The sequence below is a fragment of the Chiloscyllium plagiosum genome, unplaced genomic scaffold, assembly GCF_037043375.1.
Source record: "Chiloscyllium plagiosum isolate Xiang-an unplaced genomic scaffold, Cpla_swu_hap1 HiC_scaffold_2, whole genome shotgun sequence".
NCBI lineage: Eukaryota > Metazoa > Chordata > Chondrichthyes > Orectolobiformes > Hemiscylliidae > Chiloscyllium > Chiloscyllium plagiosum.
This window is the reverse complement of record NW_028270140.1, coordinates 80,412,341-80,427,895: the sequence shown is the minus strand read 5'-3', so window position 1 is coordinate 80,427,895 and position 15,555 is coordinate 80,412,341. Positions and strand designations below refer to the sequence as shown.

Here is a 15,555-nt window from a genome sequence, read left to right as displayed (position 1 = left end):
ATGCAAGGCATAAGGGACTGTAGCATGGTAAAGCACTGTCCATTGCATACCTAATATTGACTTTTATTTAAACAAATGCATACAGGAAAAGACACAGCATTTGAACGAATTTTTCTTGGCATTGATGTGCAATCCAGACCATTGTTGAAAGCAAAATAAAGCATGCACAGTAGCTGTTTTCACTTTAAACTCTTGTTGAAATGGTAAATACAGCTGTTTGGCGACTTTCATCTAAGAGTGTAATTATGACTTAAAACTGTGGATTTAGGGGAGATTAGTGAACAAAATGTACTTGATAATCTCCTTTCCTTACCATTTCAGTAATGTCCATAACCTTGCAATATGAGCCCATTCAAATCTACTGATTTATCTGTCATTACCCTCTCTTTACCTGGGCAAAATCTTGATAATTAGGAGCATCATAAGTCACTTTTATGTTTTCTGAACATTTTTCACAAGTAATGGGAGAGATTAGACTGTTCAAAAGAGGGAAAAGCAGAGGTTGTTTGTAGAAATACTCGAATGATGAAGGCCATTGGAAGAAAGAGGTTGAGTTTTTATGCTACCTCTCACAGTTTGATGTGATCCCAAAGCATTACACAACCAATGAACTACTTTGGAAGTGCAAATGTTGTAACTTAGGCAACTGCAGCAGATAAGTTGTACAGCAGGTCCCACAAAATTTAGGAGATAAATAACCAGTTAATCTGCATCCTGTTTAACTTTTAACTTTATTTTTTTCTACCAATGGTTTTGTATCTAGGTACCTTTGTACCTAAGATGGTGCTGGGAGTGGCGACTTTTTACACTTTTGTATCCCTGTACTTGAGTACACATGACAATAAAATCTAATGCTAATTCTTCTGGTGGGTGAGGGATAAACGTTGGCGATGGTCAGAGGGAAGTTCCGCTGCTGGGATCTGTTGCATCTACCTGAACAACCAGGCAGGACCTTTCTTTAAAAGTTACAACATGGTGAGGTTTGCAGTTTAATAGCACGTAAGAAAGTTTTCTGAAATATAAAAGGACTAGATTGGGTTGGGATATCTGGTCTGCATGGATGAGTTGGACTGAAAGGTCTGTTTCCATGCTGTACATTATGACTCTATAAAAGGCTTTTTTTTGTATTTGGTTTTGTAGTATTAAAGATAAATATGATTTTAGGTCTGTGGTCAGCAAGGCATTGCATTTTAAAAGAAGTTATTTCTTTGGCAATGTTAATAAAGAGCTGGTTAAGAGAGTGCTGATTTAGGAAGACAGCAGCTGGGTGCCAAGAGGAATTATGAATGCTTTTTGTTTCATTTGGAACTGATTGAAAAAGAGCCTGGGGCTGGCACAAATTGTACAGCATTTTAAAAAAGACATTAATGGGCTTTCAGGCATGTTGGAATCTATGAACCCTTGTAGCTCTGGAACTATAAACAGTGTCATGTTCCAGAATTTATTTTCGTAAACAAGGCTTTCAAAAGAAGTTTTATTTTAAAAAAAACAAGTGTCAAAATATTAAGATTGTTGAAACAATTTGTCCAACTTATTGATTTTTGTATGTTTCCTGTGAAGATGCACAAGGGGAAGGCATTTAGATAGCTTGTTGTATTCTGATAAATGACTTAACATCACTGCAAAAAGTCACATTCACCAGATAGTGACATGCAGGATGTAAGAGTCTTTAAGTCTTAACGGTCAGATTGACAAGTTAAGAAATAGTTAAGGAGCAGAGTTAGAAAACATGACTTGTTTTTGTCTATTTGGAACAATAACACTTCAATCACGGGGTAGACATTTTACTTTAAAAACTTAAAATACTTAAATCTCCTTCCTCACATTGTACACGATCTGTTAAGGCTTGATATGTATTTAGGTATATGTCTGTTTGGAAGACATTTGTAACAGCAGTACTGAATTTGGTTGTGAGGGAGAGAAAAGATTCAGCTCCTGGAAGCATTGGTTTGACGGATAATGGCACAAAATCTCTTACAATAAACAGTTGCAGTGATCCTATAATTAATGAAGCTGCAGGAAGCAACCATGACAGAGGCGATGAAAGCCCTGCATGTGAGTGTTCATGATAATTGATGTGCAGCCTTGTAGAAGTAAGGAAAGGCTGTAAGAAAGGGCGGTTGTGGCTTTTATATTGCAGTGGGAATAGAGGAGGGGCAGCCTCAGCCATGGTACCATTTCCCACTCATCCATGGAGCACAATAAGGCTTATTAATATGGATAGGATATTGATATTTAATTGTGTGTGTGATTTACAGAGAGTGGAAGACCTTCAAGAAAAAGTTGAAAGGTCAGCTCTTGAAATGAAAGAATACAACTGATGGTGAAAGGCCTTGAACTGTATAGGGGACAAGCCAAAACTCTTGTAGCAGGTTTCATTTCGGAGTGGCATTTAGCACAAGTTTTGAGAAACACAAAAATACCATTGTGCTTTGCTGTTGCAATGTGACTTTTTTTAAGAAGCACTATTGTAGTTTAACTTCTCTTTGAATTTACAAGACTACCTCCCTGAAGACATGCATTGTCTAAATTCTTGTTCCAGAACCCCATGTTTTGGGTGTGTGTCCTTGTCAAGGATGTACCAAATTCTGGACAATGTGTAATTTGAACAACATTTTCCGGTTTAGTTTGCCAAAAGAGGATGTAAAATAAACCAAAATTACTGTCATCCAAGCAGATGTAATGGTATTCTTAATTTGCAGTTTTATTTTTTGTTTGCTCTTTTACGCTGTATTACGATTGAACGCATTTGCTAAATTAAGACTCACAATCTGTGACAGGACTGTTTAAATAATGATTTACATAAAGGCCTTTGTAAATTTGCACAATGCAGCTGTAACATCAGATTTGAAGTTCAAATCCATCTACCTATTAACATGCATGTTACGCACAAGTCCAGAACTGGCAGTTTTTGATGTCCACCAGGAATTGTCCACCAGGGCAACTGGTCATTTCTCTCATTTGGTATTTCTGGGGCCTCTCAGTGTGAAAATGGATGGCTATGCCAGTGAATAAAAATACTGTGATTGCTGCACAGAAAATGTCATCCATTGCGCATAAGACACTTGAGAATATCTTAAAAAGATGTGATACTTGTAGAATAAAAGCAAGCTTTCAATATATATTAATGCAATTTTTAATGATATGATATGGATTATTAACCATAGATCTTGCTCATCAATTTTATAGGTTTCTCTCAAGCACACTTGTAATATACTTAGCAAGAATCTGAATTTAATTCAGAATACTGAGACACAAACAAATCGTACTTTCTAGTTGTAAGTTGGCGCAGTGATTGTGTGTTTATTTCGATATGGCAACCAAGTGATTAGGGAATGTTGATCTTGTAGCAGAAAAGGGATAATTTAACTTGATAATTACGTCCACATTCAAAAGTTTCCATGTCTTCTTTACAGTTTTCAATCTCTTGCCACAAAATAAATGGCTGCAAATGGATATGAATTGGGAGAGTGTTAAGGCATATCTCTTTCTTTAAAGTCAGACGTTAGTGAACCACTGAGAGATGTCTCTATGCTTTAAGCAATGAATAAGCTTGAGTATAGTTTTCGTAGCATTGCAATGATTTTTTTTGATCAATATTACACATCAAGCTGCACAACAAAGGCTGCAAAGATATGACAATGGTGAAAATCTCACTGCATTGGAACACAAAGTCCCCAGAGGCAAACATTCTTCCTTGTTTTATGTTTTGGAGTTTTGTTTCAGTGGATACAGTATTCTCTGCAGCTGAGAACAAGTTTCACATGAAAATAACAGACAAGGGTGGGGGAGGGGACTGTGCTGAAATTTAACAAATGTTGCTTTGGTGGCTGGTGGCAATTTTTCATTTGTTCACATGATACAGGCTGAGATGGGTAGACGCAGACTTTGTCAAATAGATATGACCCTCATTGTCCTGGAGGGCTGCAAATAGAGTCCTGTTTCATAATTTAAAGATAATAGGAAATATATTAACCAGAAGGTGGAGGTTGCTTGCATTTTTGAGTGTTTATTAAGACTGGAACTTTGTCACTTGCTGATTTTCCTTGAAATTGGATATTCTCTGAGATATAACTGAGTTCAGATCTTTAGCAAAAGTAAATGTTATTCAATCATGCTTTTGCACAATTTGGTAGCTGCTGATGTTGCACTGTATGTCCATGCATAGTCGTGAGATGATTGGCTGTGCATGACGATTGGAAAGCCTGGCTAAATAAAATTTCCCTCTCTAAAACTCAAAGATGGCAATTTTAGGAAGGAAATTTAGGAATTCACCTGGGAACTTGCAAGTAGTGCTCGTTTGAGGAGTCTGCTGAGATTTTAGGAAGCTGTTTCCTATTGTGAAATCCTGCCTTGATGTACGATGTATGCCTTCTACTGTTAGAACTGCAAGAGTTTTCCTATTAAAATTCACTCTTTCCCTAAATGTCAATATGCAGTCCAATTCTTAAGCTTTAAGTGACAGAAACGTCTGTCATTAGGTATGTTTTTATCAAACCAGAAACTCACTTCACAGTTTTCAAAGCCCGAAAAACAGTGAAAGTAAATGTAATTTTTTTTCTAAACATTAATGTGTGTACCCCTTGTAAGTAAAACATCTACTGTGTCAGATTATTCTCAAAAATTCCCCTTCTGTTTTTAGTACATGAACAGATGTAGTCATGAGCCGATCAGTAATAATCTAGTAGTGTTCATCCATCCTTTCACAAAAGACAAATGACAGAGTCAGCCCTACAATTTATAGCATGATGTGTACCAGAGCATAAAGTGTTTCGTTCTATTTCTCCTTGTGCTGTTGCCCTCCACTATACTGCAACACATTATTTGTTCAGATAAGCTTTGTCCTCAGCATTACAAGGGGTTACTAATCACCACTTTGTACTCAATATAGTTTGACTCTGAGCAATAATTGACATTTTTCTAACCTAAAGGTTCAGATCTGTGCAGCACAATTATATTTAAGAGTGTTGTACTTTTATAAGGAACTCCTGCAGTTCTTAAAGAACCATTAGTCATACAAGACATGAGGCATCCACATGTACCAATGCTAGCCTTTCACAATTGCAACGAGCTGTATGGCATTCATTTTCCATTTGAACATTTGGGCAGGTGTGCTTAATTCCAGACGTCTGATCTTCATGTTAGATGTGTTCTGCCCAGACAATTATTTAGTACCTAAGTGTATAAGAGCAATATCTGCAATGTTCTTAGAGGGCTTACATAGTATATTGGTAGAAATATAAAATAATATAAATACACTTATTTATGCTTTTTTTAATGTGATATTTTACATTTGTCAAATCAGATTGCTCCTGCTACTACCTTTAGTTTACGCAGACCTATAATCTTCAATACAGCATCTTTAGTCTGGTTGATACAAAATGCAGGCTCCTAAAATCCATAGCAATTCTACAACGTCACTTTAACAAGAATGGCCAGAAACCAAGCTGCGTCCTCGGGACAGGGGTCCGAGCCTAACAATGGAGTTTTCTTGACATTCTGTAAAGAGTACATTGAACAGAGTAGAGATTCGTGACTTCAGTAGTTCCCATCCCCAAGCTGTTCCCAGGCTGTAGTGAAGGTTGGCAGCAAGGAAATGCAGCTAAAGATATGCTCAGCACAAATGACTTCCAAGAAGTTTCCAGTCACTTGTCTTGCAGTGATTGCATCTTACCTGCACTCTTACATGCTCTGAAAGATATTACACTTGCATCTATGAGGTAATCCTAAAGTATATTCAAATGAGACTACATTTGCTAATTCCCTTTATTAATTCCCCTTTTCCTCCTCCTTGTCATGAATTTACCTGCTCAGTACTGTCTACTGCTTCCTTTACCTCTCTGTCCTGATCTGTACTCTAGCCCAAACTGTTCACTACTTTCTTCATCACCCACTCTCTTCACCAGTTCCTGCTGCTCCATTGCACACTCTGCTTTGACCCCCAAACCTCAACTCCTTCTTAGTGGCTCTTCCTTCTGGCTGTCCATTTCCTGAAAAACACAAGTAACAGGGAGTGGGAAGGAGTAGTGTAGCAGGTGGGAGGTGGGTAGGGAGGAGCTGGGGTTCAATAGTGCAACTGATGCCTGCGGTCGGAACTGATGCTATGTTCCTGTTCCTGTTCCTGTTGGTGGCAACAATCACAATGCTGAAATTAATACTTGTGAAACTCTTGACAAACCTAGTCCGTGCTGGGGACAAATTCAGATGTCTGCATCTTCTGAAGCAGGTTTACTGTAACATACTTTTGAGCAGTAGGAAATGTGTTGCTCATTTGTTCAAATTCTTCTGTAGTCCAACAGGCCACCAGGCTAAATGTATGAGATATTGCTGCTTCCAAGTTACCTTTTGCTGTACCTTGTTCCACCATCACAAAAAAAGTAAGATCCTACACTCTGTTAATTCCCTTGCTTTTACACAGCATTTAACTAGGAGTATTTATCATGCCCACCCACTACCAGTTCACATTTAAAAACTTAGTCCTTTGCAATGGGACACAGGCCCATTGTTCATCCAGTGCACAGAACTGTCAGCCAAAAGTAACTTTGATGTCAGTGAAGTTGGTGCTTTGTTTCCACATCTGAAAAACATTGTAAACTCTCCACACCTTGTGCAGCCTGTCACTAAAGAAAAACATGTTTTTGGTAGTCGGTTCTTATTTGCCTTTTGGAAAGCCGGACAAGCTTGGCAGCCTGCACTTTTCCATGAAGCTTTATTTGTCTTGACATTATCTAAATACTGAGAGGCATTTACAGTTGTTTGGTCTGTGAGCTACGAAAGGATTCTTTACTGCACTCCGCTGCTAAATTTGTCATAGCAAACAGATTGAAAGTGTTCAGTGGAGCTCTGACAGGGCCTCAGTGTATGGTGTTCATGGCTGTAATTTAACAGTGTAATTTTTATGAGTCCTGTGGTTAAAAAGCCATGGCGGCATGCAGCATGCTTCAGTAACCTAGCAGTTAAAAAGAGAAGGTCAGAGGCTGTTTACGTGAGGATATTTGGAATTCCGGACCTGGCACAGCTCCTCCAACAATAAGCTGCAGGCTTGCTGGTTTCTGTGGAAAATCTCCGATTTGGATAAGGTGCTGGTTTGTGGAGTGTTGATTTATCGTTAGCCGTATCCATGTGAGGAAAGGTTAATTTGATGCATGAGTTTTGGCAGCAGGCTCCAATTGATCAAACCGATTCTTTTTTTATGCCTTCTTTGGTCGATTGAACTATTAGCCATTATATTCATGTTTGATGTGATTCCAAAAGCGACAGGGCAGCCTTTAAGTCAGGGATGAAGGAAAAGTAAATTTCTTTGCAGGTTCTCATTTGGGTTTTTTTTTGAAAGCCTAGAAACAGTATTGTTCAGCTTATGGTGCTGCAGTGTTTTCTCCAAGGTACCCATCTCTTTGCTAAAGCTTCTCTCTTTGTGTTCTGTGCTGCAAAGCTGAGGAGGAACCAATCAGCTTGCAGCGCTCGCAACAGGAGCAAGCCAATGAAGTGGCTCCTTTGGTTTGGCAACACAAAACCCTGAAGGGAAATGCTTAAACAAAGACTTTCACTGCAGACAAATGTTAAGTGTCTTCACTGGTCTTTCGTCTTCCACGGTTTTATTGCCGCAGCTCTGAAAGGACTTGCTTGTCCCTTTCTCTTCAAAATTCTAAAGCTTTTTTTTAGCGGGGTGGGGGAGTGGTGGGTATTTTAATTATATGTTTGTATTCTGAGTTTTTCTCCTCTCTGTTGCCACAGCTGCGCTGCTGCAGTCAGTAGTGACTGGAACTAGCAATCTCTGGGATGGGTCCAGGGAGAGAGAGAGACAAAAAAAACCCTCTGGCGATACAAATGCATTAGTGTTGTAAATATTGTTGACATGTTCAAGAATTTAACGCAGCTGAGAGTTCTGTGATACCATAGCTAGTATTGTAAAAGGAGGAAAAAAGGCCAAGTAGTCTGAGAATGCCCTATTTCATAGAATTTCCAGATGGGGGGCTTTTCTTTATGGGGGATGGACAGTAGTAGAAAAGTTGATTGCAGTCACAATACTGTTTTACTGTAATACAGTATATAGTGGACCTGTTTTCTCACCTAGTAATATGCACCAGTGTCACGTAGAGATAAGAATACTGGTATGTTTAGGTTTTTCTCCACAGTAGCATTTTGTCAGTCATTTGGGGAATTAAATTGTAGGATTGTTCTGCTTACAGGCCCTTGGAAACCCAGCTGGGAAATCTGTTTTGTTCCACGTGACTGCAGTGTAAGATAGATGTTTTGTGGTTTTATTCAGTACAGATTAAACTCTCGATAACTGAAGGCTATAAAGGTAGTTTTGATGTCTTCTGACAAAATGCATACTTTTAAAATAAAATTTAAAATATTTGTTTGTAATTGAATGTGAAAAAAGGTCAAACCTTATGGTAGGAGTGAAATATAAATTAGTTTACATTCCATACTGTATAAGGAGAAATGTGTTGTCAGTGCTGAGATTATTTTGAAAAATTTATCCTGTACATGTACAGGTAAGGAAAAACTGACGAGAAATCATTTGGTCCTTGACTTTTCTCCTCTTCATTTTTGAAGAGCTTCATTTGTTTGCAAGAAACCCACAGAGTGGTGAAGGGGATATGAAAAATAAATCATATCAAATGATGATATGTAGTTCTAATTGAGTAGATAAATAAAAACCCAGAGTCCATGTTACTGCATGATGACAATCGTATTATACACCACAATTAAAAATGGCAGGAGGAGGATATGGGATTTATGTAAATTTAAACACCAGCAAACTAACATTGTGTATCGTTTAGGCAATGAAGGAAAGCTAATTCATAGAAAAATAGTTCCAGTGATGGGTCTTACGTTGGGTGCCATTTATTTACTCTCCCAGAATTTGTGTATAACAGTGTTCACAGCATTCAACTTTAAATTCATAATTTGAAACGAACAATTTTGCATTGAGTTGTAATTTGTGCAGGAGTCAATTTAAAATCATTTGGCAACTGAGTTACTTGCATGGATTTTGTTTGAGAAGAAAAATAACCTTTTTTCTGGCAAGAATTCAGACATCGAAGGAAGGAAATGTGAATTAAAGCTTTGAGGAGGTGTCTAATTGATTGATGCACATCTTTCTGTTGGGGAAAGATTAAATTTACATAAATCCCATATCCTCCTCCTGCCATTTTTAATTGTGCTGCATTATACAATCATCATCATGTAGCAACATTGACTGGGTTTTTAATTCATAACTCCCTTTCTCCAAACACCCCCCTCCCCCACCCCACCCCCACCCCACCCATCTCTTCATTCACCAAGAACCCAAAAAGGAAAAGTTCACAGATTGCTTATGGTCAACTCAGAGAGCTTTTTAGTTCTGCAGCATGACTCAGTGTGTGCTGGCAGCTTGCCAAGCAAAAGCAATTACGTGTAATAACAGCAAAAATTAAGAGGTGAGTGTTGCCGTTTTACAGCAGGACGTGGCAAGAACCATTTCCTTCTGTCAGCCGTATCTCGATTACACACTTAAAAAAAACAATTTCCTGTCGGTCTTGACTTGAGGTCAGCAAAGCCAGAAAGAGGAAGAAAGCAAAACCACAGCCACAGAAACAAATGTGCATTAAGTGCATGACTGGAAACGGTAAAATGGACTTCCATTGTAAAGATGTTGGATTTTTAAAAAAATACTTCTCTTTTTCTCATATCTACTGCAGGTGTTCTAGTGGTAAATGTGACTTGGCGAAATAAAACATATGTTGGGACACTTCTGGACTGCACTAAACATGACTGGGCACCTCCAAGGTAAGCCTGCTTTCAAGGTATTTGAAATCCTAATGCAAATTGGAGAAGGATTTTAGACTTCAACATGGCACAACCTGAAATTGTCCCAACTTTGAAGAAGGTTAAAAATCGCACAACACCAGGTTATAGTCCGACAGGTTTATTTGGATGCCTGTTAGACTGTAACCTGGTGTTGTGCAGTTTTTAACTTTGTCCACCCCAGTCCAACATCGGCTCTTCCAAATCACAATTTTGAAGAGTTTTACTAGTGCTAATGCAGTTGTTTTAATCAAACTGTTCAGAAATTAACCTGGGCCTTCTGCCCCAATTGGTTGTAATATCCTACATGGAGAAAGCATATCCCTAGCTCCTAGTTGCTGGTAACTTTTGTGTCGTCAATAGAGCATGGTACCAAGCATGTGAGGGCATCATAGTAGTGGGCCACAAGGTTCAAGTCCCACCTCTTCAGTAAGTGTCTCACAACATTTCTGAACAGATTGATTAAAACTTCATACCGAATATGTATTCGAAAGATAAAAGAGACCATTCAACCCATCTATCTTGTTCTTACATGGAAAACTGTTAAAGGTTGAATAAACTGCTAGTGAAAAATAGGGCATTGGTGTCTGATCTTTTAAATAAAACCCTTTAAGTGAATACAGGGACACACATTTCACATCGTGGCCCTTTCATATATTAAAAACACAGGAGTGTTTCCAATTAATGTCTCTCACTTGAATACAATTAACACTCAATTGATATTCATTAACACTTAAACCACCCTATCACTCTGATTTAATGGATTTTTGAATGATGCACGGGTTTTGACCTTACTGCCCTACTTGGAAGAACTTTGGACTGAGAAGTGCTTCCTGACCTCAATTTTGAATTTGCATTTCCCTCGTTTGTGCCTTTGTTTCCCTGCTCTGCAATTTTGATTTTCACTTTCAGTTGTGTTCATTGCTTACCTTTTTCATCAATTTGGAAATGTAAATAGCCTGTATTTTTCAACTGAAGGTTGAATTCAAGCTTTTCTAAATTGCCTACATACTTTATCCTCTGGGATTAGCTTTGTGATTCTTCTGTTAATGACAAACCTGAGTGCCATATTCAAGGCACAGTCTGACCATAATAAAGTCAAAGTTTTGCATAACAGCCTCAGAATTATAACTCTACTAATCTTAGACATAATGCTAAACATTTTATGTGTATTGTTATTTGTCTGTAATTAATCCAAGGTTTCTTTCCTTCTTTTCCTTATCTGGTTCAGCTCCATTAATTCAGCATGTGTGGCTGCCATTTATAAAGCAATAATGTTTCTATTGTAAGGTAGTCCCAGTGTTGAAATTAGCCAGACTCATTCAATATAATGACCTAACAGACAAAAGTGGGATCATTCGTCTTTTTAGCCAAAATTGACTTTGTACGTGATTCCCGGATTAAAAGAGCTAGCCTGTATCCCACGACTATTCAGTCTTCCTATCAGGATTTGATAGAAATTGATGAGTCTTCAGGGAGCCCTTTATATTTAAAAAAAGCGTATTATTGCAAACATCTTCTTTTGACCATTCATTTGCAATCTAATATAAAATCATTATCTGAAAACATATGGGGCACCTTGCTGGCATTTCTCTTCTGAACTTCTAAATTTTAACATCCTGGAAGTTACCAGAGACTGACCTGAATCAGTCATGAAACCAGTGTGACTACACGAGTATGTCAAAGGTTGGACATTGTGTGTTGAGTAACTCACCTTCTGATTCCCCAGAGTCTGTGCACCATCTACAAGGCAGCACTTTGATGGAATACTCCCCATCTTACCTGGATGAATGCAGTTGCAACAACACTCAAAGCAGGACAAAGCAGCCCTCTGGACTGGCACCCTGTTTAACACCTTTAACATTTGCTCCCACTACCAGCAATGCACAGCAGCAGCAGTGTCTACCATCTACAACTTGCACTGCAACAAGGCTCCTTAGGCAGCACTTCTAAACCCATGACCTCTAACACCTAGTAAGACATAGGCAACATATACATGTGAACACCATCACTTGCAATTTCTCCTCCAAACCACACACTATCCTTATATGGAACTGTAACACAGTTCCTTCATAGTTAGCAGATCAAATTCTTGAAACCCGCTTGCTAACAGCACTGTGAGTATGCTGACACCACATGGACTGCAGCGGCTCAAGAAGGCAGTTCACCACCATCTTCTCAGAGGATATTAGGAACAGCTGCTCAGGTCAGCAACACCCTCACCCTGTGAATGAATGAAAAGGAAGTTGTGTTAACGGTCACTTTTCTGTTTCTTATTGGTCCTCATTTACTTTTGACTGAGCTACAAACGTTCACGATTCTGGCTAATACTAACCTGAAGTGTACTTTATGTTCCACAGGTTTTGTGAATCGCCCACGAGTGACTTTGAAATGCGAGCCAGCCGAGGGCGAGGGAAAAGGGCGCGGTCTGTGGCTAGCGCTCCGATGAATGAAGCCAGTTTTACAGAGTCCAGGGGCATGCAAAGCAAGAACCGAGGCGGGGCGAATGGGAAAGGTCGGCGGGGGAGTCTTAACACGAGCGGGCGTAGGACACCCCCCAACTGTACCATGGAGGATGTGAAAACCAGCCCTTCCCCCATTACCAAAAGGAAGAACAAGCCACCCATGGAGTTGGACCTGAACTCCAGCTCCGAGGATACCAAGTCCGGGAAGAGGGTCCGTACAAATTCGAGAAGCACTCCAACCACCCCACAGGGGAAGCCCGAGACTACTTTTGTGGATCAAGGTTGCTCTTCTCCCGTATTAATTGACTGTCCCCATCCAAACTGTAGTAAGAAGTACAAGCACATCAATGGTTTGCGATACCACCAGGCTCATGCACATTTAGATCCTGAGAATAAATTGGAATTTGAGCCGGACATTGAAGACAAAATGTCAGACTGTGAAGAGGCTTTGAGTAACGTGGCAATTGGTGTTGAACCTGCTGAGCCAGGAAATGGCAGCTTGCTTTCTGCCAGTGGATTGAGTTACGATCCAATGAAAGCTCCTCCGTCACCTATCACTAGCACCCCAGGGACACCAAAGGGCCGCAAAGACTTGGCTAACGCTGCCCAGAGCCCAATAGTCAACTCTAAATCTGGGAAGAATGCTAGTAAAAGGAAAGGACTGCATAACGACCTGAATAATCTTCCTGTGATTTCCAACATGACTGCAGCTTTGGAAAGCTGCTCAGTTCCTGATGGTGGGTCTGCTTCAGAAATGCCCAAACTTGAAGTGGAAGGGGTCATAGATAAGAAAAATATGGGTGACAAAGAAAAAGGGAAAAAGAGCAACAATGGCAAAGTGGACAAAACGTTATCAAAGCCTAAAACAACAAGGCCAATTGCTCCGGCTCCTCCCCCACCACAGCTGATTGCTATTCCCACAGCAACATTCACAACCACCACTGCAGGAACAATACCAGGGCTACCCTCTCTGACTACAACAGTTGTCCAGGCAACACCAAAGAGTCCACCGCTGAAACCTATTCAACCAAAGCCTACAATTATGGGAGAACCTAGCGTGGTAAACCCAGCTCTGTCCTCCCTCAAGGATAAAAAGAAGAAAGAGAAGCGAAAGCTGAAAGACAAAGAAGGTAAAGAGACAGTCAGCCCCAAGATGGACTCGAAGCTCGGGAAACCTGAGGATTTAAAGGCTTCTGCAAAAGAGCTGACTGCACATTTTTTAAAAGAGCATCTCAATAAAAATGAAGTGCTTGTGAATGGTTTATGTGACTCTCAGGAGAGCAGAATGGCCAGCATAAAAGCCGAGGCTGATAAGGTTTACACATTCACAGACAATGCACCCAGCCCTTCTATTGGGAGTGCCTGTAGGCTGGAATGCAGCAGTCTGGTTAATGGACAATCTCCCATGACACCATTGCATGTTTTAACACAAAATGGTGGTGATGGGACCGCTACCAAAACAAACAGCCCGGCTTACTCTGATATTTCTGATGCTGCTGATGATGGTGGCTCTGACAGCAGGTCAGAGGGTGCAAGGTCAAAGACTAATTCTCCTGCAGATACAATTTCCTCCAAGGAGACTATTGTAAAAACTCATTCCTCAGCCTCTTCTCAGCCAGCACAAAGTAAAGAGACTCATTCACCTTTTTACCATGGTTACGAGCCTTACTATTCTCCTAATTACATGCACCCTAGTCAGGTCAGTAATGCCACGACTGGAAATCTTTCTTCAGCCCAGAGCATCAAAGTGAAAAAAGAGGCAGATGAAGATGCTGAGAAAAAGGAGAAGGTGGAGGTTTTGGATGTTAAAAAAAGTGACACAAGTGCAGTAAATGTCCAGGCTCAGCACCAATCTGTTATTACACAAAGACATCCAGCACTTGCTCAGTCACTGTATTATGGACAATATGCATATGGCTTATGTTACGTTGACCAGAAATCAATAATGACAAACCCTTCTTACAGGCAACAATATGAAAAATTTTATGAGGAGCAGCGGTTTGCAGAGCAGAAACTGCAGCAGTTGAGTAGAGATAATGAAAGAAAAGGTGAAGGGCAGCAGAAGGATCTGGGAAAAGATGAATTAAAACAGAAAAATATTCCAACCGCCACAATCTCAAAAGCCCCTTCTACCCCTGAGCCAAACAAAAGTAGCACAAAAGCTAAGGATCCCTTCTTGCTGTCAGATTCCTCAAAACCTGGTATCGCTAACAAAGCAGATGAGCTAGGGAAATCACACGTTCAGCCTCTGCAGCAGCAACAACAACTGACAATGGACGGGTTTAAAGCCAAGCAAATGGAGAATCACCAGCTCATCAAGGAGGCGGTGGAAATGAAATCTGTGATGGATTCTATGAAGCAGACAGGAGTGGACCCCACCATCCGCTTTAAACAGGTAAACTTAAGTTTTTGTTGCTTGAAGTTGAGGTCAGGGTGAATAAAATTAAAGCAAGCTTTGTTTTAATCGGCACTTTATGAACAGGCACTCTCAATAAACCAGCCAAAATTATATACTTAAGTACCACAAAGTTTACTGTATTATCACGATGCCTGAGTAGTCAGTTCGGGGTGAGAATGAAAAGCTCTGTGCTGGAAAGTTTTACTTAAATGACATATCCTGAAATTAACTGATGTGTATATCCCCTGCATTACATTTCTATTTTTTAATGTGTGTTTTTACATTGATTATGTCGACCACTTGACCAAATGGCACATCCCATCAGGTGCTGGTTAATAAAAAAACGTTTGCCGTACATTTTACAGTGTTTGTAAAATCCCTTCAATGTAGAATTGCTACACAACACATTACAGTACAATAAGTGAAAATAGATGAAGGAATTGATGCCACGCCACAATGCCTGGGTGAAAGGTTTGTAACAGCAGTTTATAAATGTGGACAGTTATGTGAAGAGATGGAGACATTTAAGGAGGGAATTCTGCAGTTTAGGATGAAGCCATCTGAAAGCTTTGGTCCCAAAGAGAAGATGGGATGAAGGGAAGGAAATAAGATTACAATTTCAAATCCCGTTCACTGAGTTCATTTTTGATCATAATGGAATTATTACCACTGGGATCACACTTGTCAGTGTAGGGAAAACCTCTTGTCCTGATTTCTGTGCTGCAGTCTCTGCTGAAAAACATCTTTTTGACTAGTGGCTGAAATGAGTTTGATGCTAGTCTCTGATGCTTCCCTGCTGTGGAGTAAATTGTCAGCATTGAAGGCTGTTAGTGTTTGATGTTTTTTTTGGAAAAGAATTCTGCCATCTAAGTAAGGAAACCAGTTTCAGCTATGCAG

At 39.7% G+C, this 15,555-nt stretch overlaps 1 protein-coding gene across 7 annotated transcripts in view; it reads left to right on the top strand.

Annotated features, from left to right (window-relative positions):
* znf608 (zinc finger protein 608) overlaps nucleotides 1-15,555 on the top strand; it is a 90,467-nt gene that overhangs the window by 62,806 nt on the left and 12,106 nt on the right. For all 7 annotated transcript variants that reach the window (XM_043711892.2, XM_043711865.2, XM_043711857.2 and 4 more), the window contains exons 4-5: nucleotides 9,690-9,777; nucleotides 12,156-14,655. In XM_043711892.2, the coding sequence (XP_043567827.2) occupies nucleotides 9,690-9,777; nucleotides 12,156-14,655 (2,588 nt within the window). The remainder of the gene's footprint in view (nucleotides 1-9,689; nucleotides 9,778-12,155; nucleotides 14,656-15,555) is intronic.